Source organism: Desmodus rotundus, chromosome 2, assembly GCF_022682495.2.
Source record: "Desmodus rotundus isolate HL8 chromosome 2, HLdesRot8A.1, whole genome shotgun sequence".
Taxonomy (NCBI): Eukaryota; Metazoa; Chordata; class Mammalia; order Chiroptera; family Phyllostomidae; genus Desmodus; species Desmodus rotundus.
In genome coordinates this window covers 159976714-159995104 of record NC_071388.1, presented here as the reverse complement: position 1 = coordinate 159995104, position 18391 = coordinate 159976714, and the positions used below count along the sequence as shown (strand labels likewise).

Here is an 18391-nt window from a genome sequence, read left to right as displayed (position 1 = left end):
TAGACTGTATTTTTATTAAATCGATGTACTGTTATGGAGTCAATGTTAAATTTTCTGAATTTGACAGCTGTATCAAATTCAGTTGTATGGTTGTGTTCTTGGAAGATGCCCAAATATTTGGGTATAAAGGGACACAGTACCTGCAACTTACTCTCATGTTTCAGTAAAAAAGTTAAATATATATAAATACATGTAAGTAAAAATATTATAGAGAAGGGAATATTGCAAAATATTAGTAAGCGGTGATTTTAGGGGAAGGATATGCTAGAATTCAAGGTACTTTTCTTACAATTTTTCCCTAGGTGTAAAAGTTTTTTAAAAGTAAAGTTTTAAAGAATGACTGGAAAAACAAAAAAGGAACTACTGAGATTTAAAGTAAATATCATTTTCATCTTTTTCTAAATTAGAAAAGTAATATACACTCACTAAAGCAGAGGAAAGTAGTAATACATACTCACGAAATTAGAGGTCTACAAATAAAGGAAAAATGAATAGTCTTCCTCTATCTTCTCAGATAAGCAAAGTTAAAGAATTTGGTACATATTTTCTCCATCTTTTACTAAGTTTATAAAACATATATTTAATCAGATATCAGGTCATTCTTAAAGAAATACATGAATGAGCAACAAACATATTATTAAATATTCCATTGCTTCTAAAACTCATTGGCAAAAATGACCAAGTGACATACGAGTGAATCTATAAATTAAAGGAAAATCTAGAGGTAATTGCTTTTATCTTACCACTTAGAAAGCCAATATCTAGCAAACCAATACCTAGTTCATAGAATATAACATAAATTTACAAAAGAAATGCATATTTCTTTTCCAGCAGCTGCCAACCCCTAGCAAAACTTTTCTACATCTTAAACTCATGTTGATTCAGTAAGTGTGGGGACGCACTATTGCTCTGCAATAGTTTACCATGTCTCTTTGTCACTGACAATCACTGACTGAACCAAGCCCCAAAGCTGAAACAAAGTTTGTTTTTCCCTACTTATAAGTTAATGAGTTATGTCCCTGCATTTTACTGTAACCCACTCAATATTTGCATGACGCAGGACACCCAGGTGAGAAGCCTACACCAGACTTCTGGCCAAGATAGAGGTGTAGGTAGATACACTTTGCCTTCTCATACAACCAAAAGGACAATAATAAATTTTAAAACAAAAAATAACCAGAATTGCCAAAAAATCAAACTGTATGGAAATCCAACAACCAAGGAATTAAAGAAGAAAGATTCATCCAGACGGGTAGGAGGGGTGGAGATGGGCACTGGGGCAGAGAAGACTGGCAGCAAGGCAGCAGCTGGCGGAGTGGGCGGTCCCACATTCACTTGCAGATAAACTGGGAGGAACAACTGGGGAGTGAGACAAACTCCACAGCCAGGGTTCCAGTGCAGGAAAATAAAGCCTCAAAACCTCTGACTGAAAACACCTGTGGGGGTTGAGCCAGAAAGAGAAAACTCCTAGCTTCACAGGAGAGTTCGTTGGAGAGACCCACAGGATCCTAGAACGTACACAAGCCCACCCACCCGGGAATCAGCACCAGAAAGGTCCAATTTGCTTGTGGGTAGTGGGGGAAGTGACTGAAAGACAGCCAAGAGCCAAGCAAGGGACACTGTTCCCTCTTGGACCCCTCCCCCACAGACAGCGCCACAAAAGTGGGTTGCCCTGCCCTGGCAAATACCTAAGGCTCCTTACTAGTAACAGCCACGCCAAGACAAAAAAATATGGCCCAAATGAAAGAACAGATCAAAGTTCCAATAATAAAACTAAGCAATAAAGAGATAGCCAATCTATCAGAAGCAGAGTGCAAAACATTGGTAATCAGGATGCAACAGAAATGGTTGAGTGTGGTCACAAAATAAAGGAAAAAGTGAAGGCTATGCAAAGTGTAATAAAGGAAAATGTGCAGGGAACCAACAATGATGGGAAGGAAACTGGGACTCAAACCAATGATTTGGGCCAGAAGGAAGAAATAAACATTCATCTGGAACAGAATGAAGAAAAAAGAATTTAAAAAATGAGGAGATGCTTAGGGACCTCTGGGACAACTTTAAATGTTCCAACATCCAAATCCTAGGGGTACCAGAAAGAGAAGAGGAAGAGCAAGAAATTGAAAACTTATTTGAAAAAATAATGAAAGAGAACTTCCTTAATTTGGCAAACAAGACTTATAGGAAGCCCAGAGAGTCCCAAAGATATTGGACCCAAGGAAGCACACACCAAGGCACATTATAATTAAGTTACCCAAGTTTAAGGATAAGGCAAGAATCTTAAAAGCAGCAAGAAAAAAGGAGATAGTTACCTACAAAGGAGTAACTATCTCCTTTGGAGTAACCCATAAGCCTATCAGCTGATTTCTCAAAAGAAACTTTGCAGGCAAGAAGGGGCTGGAAAGAAGTATTCCAAGTCATGAAAGGCAAGGACCTGTATCCAAGATTACCCTATCCAGCAAAGCTATCATTTAGAATGGGAGGGCAGATAAAGTGCTTCCCAGATACGGTCAAGTTAAAGGAGTCCATCACCACCAAGCCCTTATTATATGAAATGTTAAAGGGTCTTCTCTAAGAAAAAGAAGATCAAAAATATGAACAGTAAAACGACAACAAACTCACAACTATCAACAACTGAACCTAAAAAAAAAACAAAAACAAAAACAAACTAAGCAAACAACTACAACAGGAACAGATTCACAGAAATAGAGATCACATGGAGGGTTATCAGAGGGGAGGGGGTGGGGGGAGAATGAGGGAAAAGGTACAGGGAATAAGAAGCATAATTGGTAGGTACAAATAGACAGGGGGAGGTTAAGAATAATATGGGAAATAGAGAAGCCAAAGAACTTATATGTACAACCCATGGACATGAACTAAGAGGGGTGGGGAATGCTGGAAGGTGGAGAGGGGCTACAGGGCAGAGGGGAATAAAGAGGAAAAAAAATGGGACAACTGTAATAGCTATATATTACAACTGTAATATAATCAATAAAATATATTAAAAATAAATAAATAAAAGCCTACACCAGAGAAGCACCTGGCACTTATCAATTCCTACTTTCACACCCCACCCTCCTGTGCTTTCCTGTGTCATTTTCTGGCTCTCTTAAGCTGGTCAAAAGGTATTAAGTATGGGTGGGGGTGGAGGGAGTGGGTTGCAATTATTGTTTTCCTATCAAAATGTGCTTCATGTCTCATAAAGTCTCACATCCAACAATCACATAAAGGCAGGGTTGTGGTACTGAAGTTGCACGACCTAATGTATAAAAATATCGGCCCACTTACACACTTCCTTGACTGAAGTTTGATGGAACTGACTCATTTTCTATTCTTCACCATGTCAACCAGAGGTTTCAGAGTTTAAAAAATAAACAGGGGGTCTGGTCTCCCGGATCTCACTTGGCCCTCCTGCGGGAGGCACCATACATTTCTCACAGCTCTACTTCCCCACCCTGCACAAAAGGTATAAATAATGCTTCTTATAAAGGCTTTAAAAGTTCACTAGATAAAAGAAGCTAGGTTCAGTCCAGAGGAAGAAGTGGTTTTATTATTGGGCTACTATTTAAAAATGTGTTGATAGAGAAACGAGGAGAAGGAAACTTGTTCTACCTAGCGCCCTTCCGGTTCTGTGCACACGTCGGCTTTAAAGGCTTTCACTGCCTGAGCTTCCACAACCTGGAGATACCCCGGGGCAGGCCTATCTCAGGCCTCTGACCTGCTTCAATGACCGGAAGCGCTGCTGGTGGCGCACAAGTGTGCGGCACTGCCGGGAGGAGAGGCCCCCCGGTGCTGCCTTTTGGGTCGCCCTCTCTAATCAACTGCCACGGTTTACCAACAGCAAGTAATGGGGGGGAAAATGAAGTCACTCAGGGAGATTAAAAGGTATGACGGAAAAGTTCACTTTAAAAGGATACTGAAAAGTATCATAACTAGCTAAAACAGGACCAGTAGAAGTAGAAATAGAAAAATAGAAATGACCAAAACAAGATCCAGAGGGTCAGCTCTACAATCCGTTTTGCTCTCAGCCGAGCTGAATGTGGGGGTGATGTTGTATCACATTCCTGAGCACGATGAAGGGCCCGTGAGTTCTGAGCTGGACTACCACCTGCACGTATCCCAGACTCTGAAAGCCTTTTCTGGTTTTGTAAGTAGGGCAGCTCTGTCTGGCACCTCCTAATTCTTTTAGAAAACCAAGTCCATCACTTTTGGCTTCAGGCAGAGGCGAAATCCAAAACACTGGTAGTGCTTACATTTCAGTAGGATATGCTGTTCATTTTTTAAAAGACAACTCCCAATGGCCACAAATTCACCCACAGAAAATGGAAAGGGGATGAAAACTGGACACGTTACTCTTTACTGACCCCTCTTGGCCGATCTAGGGAAAAGAAAAGGTCTGAAATCTTACCTCTCCTCCAGGAGAGTTCAGAGAACAGTCGGTCTTTCTGCCATGGAAAGAAATCCTCTCAGTTCAGATGACCCCTAGCAGAACTCAAGCCTAAAGCACACGCAGCAATAATTTCTATTTATGGGGCTCCCGGAATGGAAATTGGGAAACGGCCTCGCGGATCAGCCCCAAAGGCTTTGCTAGGTCCCTGGCAGCCTGTGACCTCTGACTCTAGCTGAAAAACTTACATAAGTGCAATTGTGACCACTTCTGATAGCAAGAAAAGACCTTACCTCTTTCTCTATTTTGAGTAGCTTCTTCACAGCCACCTCCTTGTCCTGTGATATCCATTTGGCTCGATAAACACTCCCAAAACTTCCTCCGCCGCAGTTTTCAAAAAACTGCAAGTCATCAAATTTAATTTGCACAAAGGAGGGACCGAGAGACGACATCGCATAATGACAAAGTATTATACTTCCACAAACTCTGCAGAGAGAAAGAAAAACGTTGGATTATAATATATTAGAATGAATCCTCTGAATCCCACTTTAAATAACGTATAATAAGTCCTGTGAAACTGGCAGAAAGAATCTGGGATGACTCAGGAGAAGGAAAACCAGGACTATAAACAAATCAAAATGAAAACACTTACTCTGGCAGCCCGTGCAAAATTCAACAGCAACTTGCCCAGACTCTGCCACCCAGCTGTCCACAGAGAAATGGCTCAGATTTCCCCCCGACAAAACCTGCAGCTGCACTTCCTGCACATCCCAGGAGCTCTGCCGAAAGGCTACTGTGTCACCAGGTCTCCTATCACGGAGCCCTGACAAACGGGAAGCATGCTTTCAACAGCACGCTTGCATCGCTCTCCTGGTATGTGAGGCACGCCATCTCTCCATGTTGTGCTCACTTCACACAAAATATACATTGCCTAAGCAACTGAGCATCCTGGCCCACGGAGAGCCACAGTGCTGCAAAATGAGCACACATTCAACGCTGATTCCAAAAGCAAAAACATTCGGCCTAGGGATGACAGAAAAGCTGGCCAAGCGTTTTCTGAAGTGGTTCCCCGGACTATATACTGTAGCAGAAAGTTAATTAAAGAGTAGAAGATTTGCCCTTGATTACAGAATATTAAGTCATCCAAAGACCTCTGCCAAGAATGTTTAAAAAAAATATTATGCCTGTTTCCAGAGGAACAGATTTCCCCTCCCAGAGATCATTAGAGTGACATTTTGCTGCAGTCTCAGGTGTTTACCATTCACCAGGTAAGTGTTCACCCTTCACACCCCACGCCAAGCTATAGATTAGCAGGAAAAACAAAACACACACAAACTGGAAAACAAAACACTAAAATTTTCAACTGCATAAAAAGCAGGTGGATACAGAAGTTCGTACGCACATGCTTGCCCAAACTATAAACCAGAATGGTGTGACGAGGGAGCAAAAAGACAAATACACGCGTGCAGAGCATTCTACAAAACCACCGGCCAGGGCTCCTCACGACTGCCAACGTCGTGAAAGAGGCTTTTTTTTAAAGCGGGGAAACTTGTAGCATGAAGAGGATTAAAAAATGGTGACTAAATGCAATGCATGATCACCGGATTCTGGATCAAAAAGGAAATCTACAGAAGGTGCTACTGGGATTTTAGGGAAATCTGAATATCAACTCTGTATTAGGTAATAATAAATTATCTATGGCAAATAATGGTACTTTAGTTTTGTATGAGGATGCCCTTGTTCTTGGGAGATGTATTAAAGTGTGATATCTACAGCCTAATTTACAATGATTCAGCTTCTCCCCACTTTCAAAAAAAGTGTGAACATACACAGAGAGAAAGTAAATGTGGCAAAATGTTAAGACCTGGCAAATCTAGGGGGAAGTTCATGGACATTTCACTACTCTTGTCACTTTTCTGTGGGATTCGATTGTTTTCAAAATAAAAAGGTGGAAGGGGCAGTTTGTATCTATACAAACTGACAACATGTGTTTATAGACAACTTGTAGCTTCGCTGAGTGATGTAAACAGTCGGCTCCGAGATGTCAACGTGCAGCTGACGAGCAACTCCATTTTAGGAACATCAGGTCACTGACGAACGCTGATTTCTCACGTGGAGTCAAGCTCTGCTCAACTTTGGGGAGAAGGTCAGAGAGAAGGCCGTTTATCCTCTGAAGTTGAAAAGATAACTTGGAGTTTCCATAAAAATACAGTCAGAAAAAAACTATAGTATCTAGGTATAGTCTAGATACATACTTGAGTCAATATTTACCTTTATTAAACTTTGCTTCAATTTTTAATTAGTTAATCATAGAAAAGAACAACATATGGATAAAATTTAGGAATGTGCCAAAGGTAAGGCACACAAAATATGCAAGTTAAAAAGTTTGTGCAACAAAATGCAAAACACCACTTGCAAGAGTCCCTCAGTGTTACAGATACTGGTTCAATATTTCTATCAAAGTCTAAAAAGTAAAACAGAATTACAAAGCCAACAGTAAAATTAGAACTGCCCTGCCCCGCCCCTCCCTCCACTCAATTCTCTCTACAGAGGGAACTACTTTCAACTCCTTTAGCGTTTTCTTCCAGGATTTCTCTCCAGATTTCGTTCTTTCTTTTTTTAAATCCTCACCGGAGGATAGGTTTAGTGATTTAAGAGAGGAAGAGGGAGAATGAGAGAGAGAGAGAAAGAAACATCAAATCAATTGCCTCAGGTATGTGACCTGACCAGGAATCGAACCCACAACCTTTTGGTGCCTGGGACAACACTCCCACCAAATGAGCCACCTGGCCAGGGCTTACCTCTGTATTTCTAAAAAAATGTGTTTATATTGTTATTTATTGGTTGTTCCATTATAGATACTATCTATTAATGTCGCGCTGTGGAAGACAAGGATTTAGTTCTCATATACTACCCTTAACCTCTCTGCGTACAAGGTGTCACATCTGCCTAATCCTCCCAGCTTCCAACCACGTGGTAACATTTAATTAAGTCAACAGTCACGGCATACAGTAGTCGACAAGGTGAGTGTTATTCCCAGGAGTGCTTTGTAGGATTCATAAGTTTTCCTTTCTCGAATAACTTCTGGTTTCTCCTGGAGTTATTAGTTGCTCTGCTTTTGCTTCTGTTGTTTGCTTAGCTCTTTATACACCTAACACTTACTAACCTTATCCAACTCTCCCAAGAACAGCAACGCTACTCTTAATAGAATAGAAACATCATGTAATTTTTTTATTCTATTTTTTTCTTGGGGACATTCCTCCTATACCCTTCATCTTGGTTCAGTCTGGCTGGAACGGTATCTCTCAAGGCCTGACTTGGACCGAGACTTCCCTTCACGCCATCCTAATAACTTCCTGCACGTTCTCCTCTGTGGGAACCCCTGTCCCTGGACCTCCTGGCTTCTCTTTCCTGGTTTGCCTTCTTGTTTTGATGGTGCATGTCTGCCTTTAGCTACCTGATAAGAGTGCCCTGAATGTAATTTTTTTGAGAATCTGTGCCTTAAAATGCCAACTGGTAGCCTGGCTGGGTATGTCATTTTAAGTAGGGAATCATTTTTCTTATAATTTTGGAAGTATTACTTCATAGTCCAGTTTCTAATGTAGCTATAGAGCAGACTGATGCTACTTTGGTTACGAATCCTTTTTACCTATCTTTTCCTTTCTGAAAGCTTTTAGGATCTTATTCATGGCTGGAATCCTGAAATCAACAGCATGTGCTTAGAGGTGAGTCTTTGGCATTCACTGGTAGTGCCCTCAGTGAATTCTGTCTGTAAGTCTTGTCTTTTAACTCTGGGACATTCTCTTGTGTTCTTTCTTTACCACCGACAGCCGCTTTCACTTCCTGTCTTTCCACCCCCCCCCCCACACACAGGAGGAACCACTCGCAGTTCCCCGCACACGCCAATCTCTCCCCTATCTCCACACCTTTGCACCTCGTGTCTTTGCTTAGAAAAGCTCCTGTTTTTTAAAAATAAACTCCTGTCTACAACCAGCTCCTTTCTTTTAATCCTCACCTGGGAACATTTTTTCACTGTTTTTAAAGGCAGAGGAAGAGAAAAGAGAGAAACACTGATGTGAGAGAGAAACATCAATTGGTTGCCTTCTTGGATGTGCCCTGACTGGGGATCGAATCCAAAACCTAGGTATGTGCCCTGGCCCGGAATCAAACCCACAACCTTTCGGTATATGGGACAATGCTCCAAGTGCCTCAGCCACACTGGCCAGGGCCACCACTAGCTCCTTTGAGCCTCATGAGTAGAGTTACAATTTCCTTCTCCTGTGCCATAACACCTTTCTTCACCCATTCATCTTTCCCCCTCAGTTCCCACCAGACCGTAAGTTCTCTAAAGGCAAAAGTCATTTCTATTTATATCTGGATCTTCAGCATCCAGTACACAGCCAGGCATATGCCCCGTTTCCATTAAAAAATATTTGTTGAATGAATGAACAAATAAATAAATAAGTAAATAGTTTCTGGCTATTCTTCCATTATACCTTTTGCAGCTGCAAAGATTCCAACTAGATTAAGTACAACCTGAGACCTATAGTATTTACAAGTCCCCCCATCTCACCCCCAAAGGATTCTGAAGCAAATGTTTATCTGGAAAGTGCTGCCTAGGCTTCTTGGGAGACTGAAAGAATATATGGTTTGGGACCTTCAGAATTGGGTGTCTCTGAGTCCAAAGAAGAAGAAGGAAAAAGAGGGGGAGAGGAAGGAAAATCCTTTTTAAAAATAAATGTAGATTCTGAACCAGCATGAGATCAATATGAATAAATCTAAACCCTCTGGTGCAGAGCAGGTCCAGGGAATACGGACGCACTGAGGCAGATGAGTCACATCTGAAACTGGCCCAAGGGAGCCAGAGAAAGGTGGGCCTCTGAGACGCACAGACCTCCACGCTCTTTACCCTCTGAGACGAGGCAACTAGTCATGTTCTCCCCAGAACCACGGTTACTCATTCTGTGATACATCCTGTCACTTAGAAACTGGCAATGTGATTATGTGAAGTTTTACCGAGACCATACGAGACCACACAAAATGAAGTCCCTTCTGATGACCAAAGAGACTGACAATGCCGGGGTCCACAAGGACCGGTTTGAACCCCAGTGAGCTGGGCAAAGCCTTGTGGGTTTGCAAAGCCTGACTGAGATTCCCTCTGCTGTCTATGAATGTGGGACCAAATATATTTCTTTTTCCCCTGGAGCTTTCTCTCCTTTAATTTTAAAATCACTATTCTAAGAGGGTCAACTTATGACCAGAATAATAAAAAACCTGAGTTGCTGATTAATCATATTTACAGCATCTTAGGGAAGACTGCTACCTAATCAAGTTATGTTCTTATTTTTCTGATGCATTCTCCAGTAAATACACCAGAACTTAATGATAAGTGTCATCTATGTGAACGTATTTACACAGAATATCCAGTCATGTGATGTTTTCATCCCACCATGTTGAAATGAATGCTTTTACACAAGAAAGGCAACTTTTCTCCACGCAACTATTCCCAGTTCTAACTTTGTAGTTTTCTAACTTTTGCTTCATAAACTCTCAAAGTTATTTTAAATATAAAGTATCTACCATACAGGCTGGGGGGATGTCGCCTGACAGAGTGTCAAAACTGTGAAAATGCTGAAAACCACTAACTTGGTGGTTGAATCTGATCATTTGAGGACTGTAGTAAGACAATGTTTTTTTTAATTTTAAAATCTTTCCTTAAATTAAAATCTGAAAAATTTAACTATTAACTAAATTTCTGAAAGCACGCACACACACACACACAGCACCATTGGCTAATTATTAAAAATAAAACCACATGAAGATAGAAAACTTTAAAGGGAGCATTACATTGCTTTTTAAAGTTTTCAGCCTTGTAGTCCAAACAAAGGGACTTCTGCCCTGAATTAAAAACAACGAAAACAAGAAGGGCCCCATCTAAGTTCTAACGACGACGACGTTTCGAACAGACAGGTGTGAGTCTGTGCTCCACCTCTACCGCTCAGTGACCTTCAACCAATCGCTTTTTCCCAGATCCTGGCTTTTCCTGAACCAATAAATACAAAATTTCCATTTTATTATCAAATGTCTCAAAGTTGATAGTCTAAATGTTAAGTTTGCACCGTATGATTTGGCTTCTTTGATAAATCTTCCAGATGGAGAGATCTAATAGCAAAGCTGAACCTAGCAGCTGTGAGGCCTTGGACCAGGCCCTGTGCCTCTCTGACCTCAGTTTTCTCTTTGGCAGTAGCACCACCCACTCTGCACAGTTGTTGCGAAGTGGGAGATGCTGCGATAGGGCCTTGCACAGTGTCGGACACATAATAAATGGGAATTTTGACTCTAATAACCTTAATGGGTTTTTTTTAAAGATCTTATTTATTTTTTAGAGAGGGGGGAGGGAGGAAGAGGAGAGACACATCAATGTGTGGTTGCTTCTTGTGCTCCCCCTACTGGGGACCTGGCCCACAACCCAGGCATGTGCCCTGACTGGGAATCGAACTAGCAACCCCTTGCTTCACAGCCTGATACTCAATCCACTGAGCCACACTAGCCAGGGCTAGTTTAGCAAGTCTTGATGTCACATGTAGCTATCGACTCCTTTAGCCTTTGTATTCAAGTATGCTTTCCTCAACAGTTTTCCTCTCTCATTTTCAGATTTGCTTTATATTGTGTCTCCATGAGTTTTGCTGAGCAATTATTAATAGATAAACATACTATTGATCTCTTTTTATCTGTGTTTCTTTGTGTATTTGTCTCTCTTCTCTTTTTACTGCTTTTAATTTCTGGCCATTTTTGCCAGACCTATCTTATTAGTAAATAATTATAATTTTCTTTCAATCATTTAAGAAATTAGCCATACTTAAGTTATTAAGAGACAACACTTTTTTTAGACACTAGAGTTACTAGGACCTGTTTGTGCAATGATGGCACTGGCCCCGGTGGGGACCGAGCGCACCCTGCTCCCAGGGGTGGCCACTGCCTTCTCTCAGGTCTGGTCAGCCACACGGCAAACAGACGCAGGGAACTGCAACCAGCTTCACCAAGGACCTGCAAACCATAACTTTTTAAAAAATTCAATCTACTTGATAAAGGGATTAACTTCACTAGAAAATAGGACTTTGGACTTTTTCTGAATTTTTCTATCTTTTAGGTTTATATGGGCCTATTTCTGAATTCAGATCCTTCATCTTCCTCTTTCCCTAATTTACACTTTCCTTTTCCACAAAAGTTACAAGTTTATTTGTAATGCAATATAGAAAAACTAAGTTCATCATGACCTGAATGTGACCCCCCCCCCAAAAAAGGCTTTAGCAAACAGCCCTCCACAAATTCTTTTATTCGCCCTAATACTTATTTTTGAGAGTCTGCACTAATACTTAGTATTATTTTAGCCTCCTTAACACAGATTAGTGAATACACTAATAAAAATGTCCTTTATCATCACATGCATTAAAACACCACCACTTGGGCCCTTGGCCGGGTAGCTCAGTTGGTTACAGTGTTGTCCTAATACACCAAGGTTGCAGGGGTTCAATCCCTGGTCAGGGCACATACAAGAAGCAACAAATGAATGCATAAATAAGTGGAACAACAAGTCAATGTTTCTCTGTTTCTTTTTCTCTCTCTCCCCCCCTCCCTCTCTGTAAAATCAATAAATAAAAATTTTAAAAAACAGCACTTGGATTATGGTTCTGCAATTATTTTTTTCCAAGTCTGTTCTTCAAAAAATGCAGAAAGCTCTGGCTTGGTGTTCATCACACCAAAGTTAAAAATGTAAATATTCTTTTCCTCAACAGGACTGTTGTTCCACTGTGTTTCTGTTTTTCAATCACTCAGAAAAAGAGAAAAAGATCTATACTAGCAAGAGGAGACTAGGTGTGGGAGTGGAACTAACCAGTTGTTAGTTACCACAGATAGCCCTTCCTCCCCCCGAGTGCAGGGGGAGAAAAGCAGCGTATCTTACATAGAATAGGTCGGGTTCAGTGAGTAGGGTCATTAGTCACAGATACGTGAAAGAATTCGATCTTTAAGAATCTTCAAAATAGAACCACTATTGTTCCCCCCCCATGCTTTACTATATAAGTGACATAAGTCTCTAGTTAGAGCAAAGGTTAAAATGAAATGAGCTAGTTAAATGAGACAGCCTTAAAAATACTTTACTATTTCAATTAATGAGAACAGACTGCCACAATACACCTCCTTGCCAGAAATGGTGTTACGAGAGGCAAAACATAGGACGCAGGTGCACTGATGTGGCAGAAATGCTGTGTGGAAAAGTGTCTGTGCTCACACCCCATCGAGGACACGAGGAACAGGCACGGTCCATGACCCAGGTCATGCTGTGTCGAACGACTGGCGGCGGGAGGAACAGAAATCCAGACTTTGAATAAAGCGCGGGAGCACTGCCGGGCGCGCTGCTGCGGGTGGCTGGAGGAGGAACGCACAGGCGTCCGCAGGTGGGGTGGGGAGAGAGCAGCCGCTCCTCAGTGAAGAAGGCTGACTGCGGTCCGCAGCCCCACACCTACCTAGATCCTGCTGCTACTTGGCTTTTGTTTCTACCCCTGAACCCGGTTTTCTGTCAGATAGGAAACACCTGACCATACTGGCTACTGCTGATGAATAGGTACAATTTTTGGATTAATTACGTAGAATGAATGCTCACTGAGAAGGGCCAATATGAGGGTTAAATTCTGGTGATCTGGATGTAAAGTGAAAGAAAATTGGGGTGCTAAAACTAGAGAAGCCCAAAGAAAGACTCTAAATGATGCACCACTGATCCAGAGGAAAAGCCATCTGTGAACAAAAATTATAGAAAAGAATTTCCGGTTATTAGAGTTGCCTAACAAGAAAATACGCCACCTTATTTAACAGTGAGTTCCCCAGCACTGAAAGCATTCAATGGGAGGCGGGCCTGTACTACAGTAGGAAACTCCCGCATCAGCCTCGAGAGCGGAATGAATGGTTTTTTTTAAGATCCACTCCAACCGTTTGAGTAAACAATGGCTAATTAACCTACTATAAAGTATGAACAGTCCCCTTCTCTTCCCAGGGATAGTCAAAACCCCGACACTAAGAACCCCTTGATGTTACAGAGGGCACAGTTAATGACACCAGTGAAGGACACAACCGAGATAACTGGTTATCCTTCTCAATTTCTCCTCCCGAACCTCTGGGAAGGTGAAAGCCACATGCCAGACGCCTATCCTACAACTGTCCTCCACCCTCCCCTCCACTTCCAAGGCAAAGAGCTCTTTTCACCTTGAAAGCCACAGTAAAACCGCAGAAAATGAACTCTTCAGATGATGATCTACCCCTATTATTTTCTCAGCAAGATGGAACCGCATTACCGCACGCATTGGGCTGGGCCATGAAGCTTTATGGCACAGCATCACTTACCGGAACCAGGCCCGTAGCCCTGGAACACAGGTATTCCCACAGGTGGAGCACCCAGCACTCTGCAGAAGGCGTGTGAATAAACACGCATCCTACAGCACTGATTTTACGTTTTAAGCTCTGGGGGAATAAAGATGCTTAGTATCTGTTTGTATGGGTTTGTTCAATAAAGTCAAACAGTACAGGAGAGAATGCAAACTTCACATGAATTCTCATGACTAAATAAAACATTTTAAAGAAAGTGCCTGCTTACATTGGGGGTGTTTATGGCTATATTTAAAAATCCCTGAAGGAATACATTCTTCCCCATAACAGGACACGTTGGTAGAGAAGTTTAATAAGCAAAGATTTACTCCATGACCTCTAAACACGATTCCTGCCTTCTGTCCTCGGTTTTCCTATATGGAGTCCAGAGATAAGCCCAGGAAGAAGAATGTTGGTACCTGGAGATACGCTGTGCTCAAAATCACCTCTAAGAAGATTCTGGTCTTAAGCTAATAACCTTCTGCTATTCATGCAACCCCCAAATTCTTCAAACTTCTCATATAGATATTTAAACGCATGAATTTTCAGATTCACCCCTGAGAACATTACAAAGCTGTATGTAAACAGAGATACACAAATCTGCTTTAGAAACCCTTATACTAAAAGCAGGAGAGTAGCTATGAAAACCGCCTAGCCCCACATACACATGCAGGCATGACCTGGGAACAGGGCAGGCTACAAGGGCAAGCCTTCGCCGAGGGTAGGTGAGACAGGCAGCTCTCTCTATGGATAACTTGAGAATGTGGGAAAACAGCCTTCCCTATTACTCAGTTATGGCAGCTGAAATTTCAGGCACGGGTTCAAGCACTTCCGTGTGCTATCTCACATGCTTATAAAGCAGGTATTACCCTTCCCAATTTACATGTGAGGAAACTGAGCATCAAAGGCATGAGAGTTGCCCAAGCCGACTGCCTAACTTAAAAGTGACACAATCGGGATTCAAACTCAGGGCTGACCCCAAAGTCACACCATGTCTCCCGCCACACCATGTGTCTTCCTTCCACTGTGTCATCCTTCTTCTTCCTTCTAATTTGCTTTTTTCTCCCTCTTTAAACAGACACTTTTCTTATTATAGTAATTACTGGATTGCTTACCATCCACCTGAAATTCAGTCCAAGGCTTTCATTTCCTATTAGCAATCCTGATGCTGGGGTTTGGGTGTCAAATGTGTGGCTGCTTTGTTCTCACAGAATCTCCCACTGCGCTGGGATTATTTACCTGCATTACAGCATAAGCGATGCTTCCGCTGTCCGTTGGAGGGTCTGACCCAAAAGCACAGTCAAACCAACCTAAGCTGTAGCATTTATAGCTCTCTTTCCCTAACAGGTGCAGTTTTCTGTTCACAGCTGGAATTCTGCTGTTTGGATGTAGCGGGGCAAGGTTATGAGCCACAGAAGATGTGGCCTAAATCTTCCCTGCAGCAGTACACAACTTCCTCCCTACCAATCTGTCCAGGGTAAAATAAAATGGAAACCGGATGATCCCAATAGACTTTTATTTCCAACATCTCTGGATACAGATGTAACACTATCTTACTCTAAGAAGTACTGTATCACCACAAATACCTTTTTCTGGTTTTTTAAAAAATCACTGATTTAAAAAAAATCATTTGGATTTCTCCAAATCCATCAATTTCTAAAACCAGCTGTCCATTTTCCTCTTTCGCTCCACACTGATAGCTTCACTCTACGTCTGACCTCTTTTCATGAAACATCATTGTCATTTTGCCAGTGTTTTCTATGATGAGTAGATTATTCACTCCACGCCCCTCATAACTCTGTTTTTATTTTTGTAGCCCTATCGAAGTCAGTTTCACCGCTCGTTCCAGATAGGCACTCAGCCAAAATATTGCCAACGACATTCACTCGTGTGCTAACTTAAAATACACAGCACAGCTTGCCAAGTTTCCTTATTTGGCAAGAAGGCCCCTTAGTTCCCAAGATCTTTGACCATCCATTTTTAGATCCAAATCCTCACGCTTAATATTTGGTTATTTCTCTCTCTCTCTCCCCTCTCCTCTCCTCTCTTCTTTCTCCCTCTGACTCCCTCACTCTTCAACTTGTTCCTATGTGTTCCCTGAAAGAATAAGGGACAAGATCAATCACCTATTTGTTTCCCTGGACAAAAAAAATAATGTCACATTATGGTTATTTACTCTGGAATTATTAGCACTAGAACTTTTGATTTAAACAATACCTTGCAGCTTAAAAAAAAAACACTCCCAAAACAATTCCAAAAAAAAGTTATCGTAAGAATTAAATTGTTTAGGATTAAAATAAACAGTACACATTGTTCTAAAAGGCCTTTTTTCTTTATCTTAATTCTTTCCAAACAAACTAAATTTATATTCATTTACAATTTCCCAAATCTCTTGCTATTGTGGCAGGAATTTAAAACAAAGGCTCTACAAATCACCAAAACCATAATCAAAATGCAGCCATCACATATTTTTTTGAAAATCAAAACCATGAAATTTCACTGTGGAGACAAAGAGGACATTAACTGTCTCGAATCGCTCGTTTATTTTTGTCTTTAAATGTGTTGGCAGGTTTGGATCCACTGAATTCTGGCTGTTGAATTCAACCAAGTTCAGAAAAGCAAGAGGATTCTCCTCAAACAGCTTTGGGGTTAAAATATGAATATACTTTAACAATCACTTTAGCTCAAATACGCCCGAATTCATTATGTAAGTTGATTCTAATACACCATTACTGGTGAGAGAGCTGCTTATTGTAACATTTGGCATGTGCCACTAAATGGTGTTGCTTTCATTATTAAAGAAACTGACAAAAATAGTAATTAAGTTCTCCACAAACAATGTTTTCGCAAGATCTCCAGGCGTACCCGAAAACATACATTTTTCATCACTCTAACAATGACTGCCCCGTTTTATTTTATTTTTTGGCAGTTGGATGTACTCTCGCCAGTTCTGTACTGAAGTTTTTCTGCAGGCTGTCAGGAGCAAGCGAGGCGTGGCGGCGGCCTCAGCACTCGTCTCCAGGTCTGGGGCTGGTCTCAGCGCCCAGGAACCCGGGGACGCCGCAGCGTAGGCAAAGGGGTGATCCTCAGCATCCGTGAAAGGAAAGAGGGGACGCTGGAGAGTGAGGGCTGGTGCTAGCTCCACGCTGCCCAGGGCCGGGCAGGAAGTCGCCACTCTGGGTGGCAGATAACGCGCCCGGCCTGGCAGAAAAGCAGAAGTTTGTGGTCTCCCTTCGCACGCACACCAGTCTGCTGGAAAGTGGCTTGCACCCTGCCCTGATTTGGGAAACTCGTGTTTCGTTTCCCGAGCGGGAGCCGGGTCACCCACTGCGAGGCCGGCCCACTGAGGTCGGGTGCTGCGGGATCGGTGGCGGGGGGAAGCTGCCCGGGAGGCGGCCCGCGCCGCGCCGCGCGCCCAGGGCCGAGAGAGCCGCAGACGCTCCGGGCTGCGCCCCGCTCTCCGCGGCGCCAACTTCTGCGTGGGACCGGCCCAAACTTCCCCGGCTGCTCGCGGCCAGGCCGCGGCCGGGGTCCGGCGCCGAATCCGTTAGAGCCCGGAACGCTCGCTCCCGCGCCGCCCTGGCGGGCTCCCGGTAGGGGCGGGGGCCCCGGTGGAGACCCCGCGGGCCGGCCAGGCCCCCGGGTCCGACCAGGCTGGGCCGCGGCCCGAAGACGCCGGGCGACTCGCACCCTCTCCCTCCCGGGCCTCCGCCGGGCTCCTACCTGGCTCCCGGGCCGGACGCGAGCAGCCGCCAGGCGCGCTGAGGCCCCGCGCGCGGCGAGGGCAGGGGCGACAACCAGGGGTCGAGGGGACGGCGTCCCGTACGGCTCCCACGCTTCCGCCGGAGTCAGGAGTTGAACATTCCGCCTCTCTACCCCGCGCCAATGAGGAAGACAGTCGCGACAACAGCACCACCTACCTCCGAGCGCGGAACGGCCGGGCCTCCCTGCCCGCGCCCCGCAACCCGGTGGTCGGGGCCGCAGCTCGCACGCGCCGACGACCGGGGCGTGGGACGGCGCTCGGGCCCCGCAGGCCTGCAGCCCGAGGGGCGCCATCCGCCCCCGCACCCTGGAACCCACCAGGCAGCTGGCTGCCGCTGGCGGGGCGCGGTGGGGGGCGCTCAGCGGGGTACACCTGCCGTGTTGCTGGGGGCGCAGGGAGAGGGCCCATGCCTCTGCGCCCTTTTGTGCCTTCACATACTTTTAAACGTGTTACCACCACCTATCCCGACAACTCAGTCCTTTTCCACAAACAGTAAAAAGCGGGAAGGTTGCTTCGTGCCCTACAGAACTTATTTATCTAGTTAGGAAGGAGACAGACCTGTACAGATATTTCTGAGGAGTTAGGACCGAAGACTGCCTCAGTGGAACCACTCGCAGATACCTACCGAATTTTGAGGAGGGTCATGGTCTGCTGCCCTGGTTGGTGACTTTAACAAAGCTGAGTTCAGATAAGGACACTAAAATCCATGTCAGATGTGAGCAAAAGGTGGAAATAGATACTGGAAAGGATGGTTCTGTGGAGGAAAAGTCGCGAAGGTATGGCGACATTATGCAGGGGGTTGAGTTCGGAGTTCATCATCTAAGGAC

The 18391-nt window shown here is 43.6% G+C and overlaps 1 protein-coding gene across 3 annotated transcripts in view; it reads right to left on the bottom strand.

Annotated features, from left to right (window-relative positions):
• Window positions 1-17712, bottom strand: part of MAP3K20 (mitogen-activated protein kinase kinase kinase 20) — a 158238-nt gene extending 140526 nt beyond the window's left edge. Inside the window, exons 1-2 of one of the 3 annotated variants that reach the window (XM_053918785.2) lie at window positions 17525-17712; window positions 4678-4870 (exon numbers count right to left, since the gene is read on the bottom strand). In XM_053918785.2, coding sequence (XP_053774760.1) covers window positions 4678-4836 — 159 coding nt within the window. In that variant the 5' untranslated portion in view covers window positions 4837-4870; window positions 17525-17712. Of the gene's footprint in view, window positions 1-4677; window positions 4871-5036; window positions 5474-17524 lie in introns of those variants that run through there. The other 2 variants (XM_053918786.1, XM_024561483.4) reach the window with 2 other exon arrangements.
• Window positions 17713-18391: the final 679 nt, after the last annotated feature.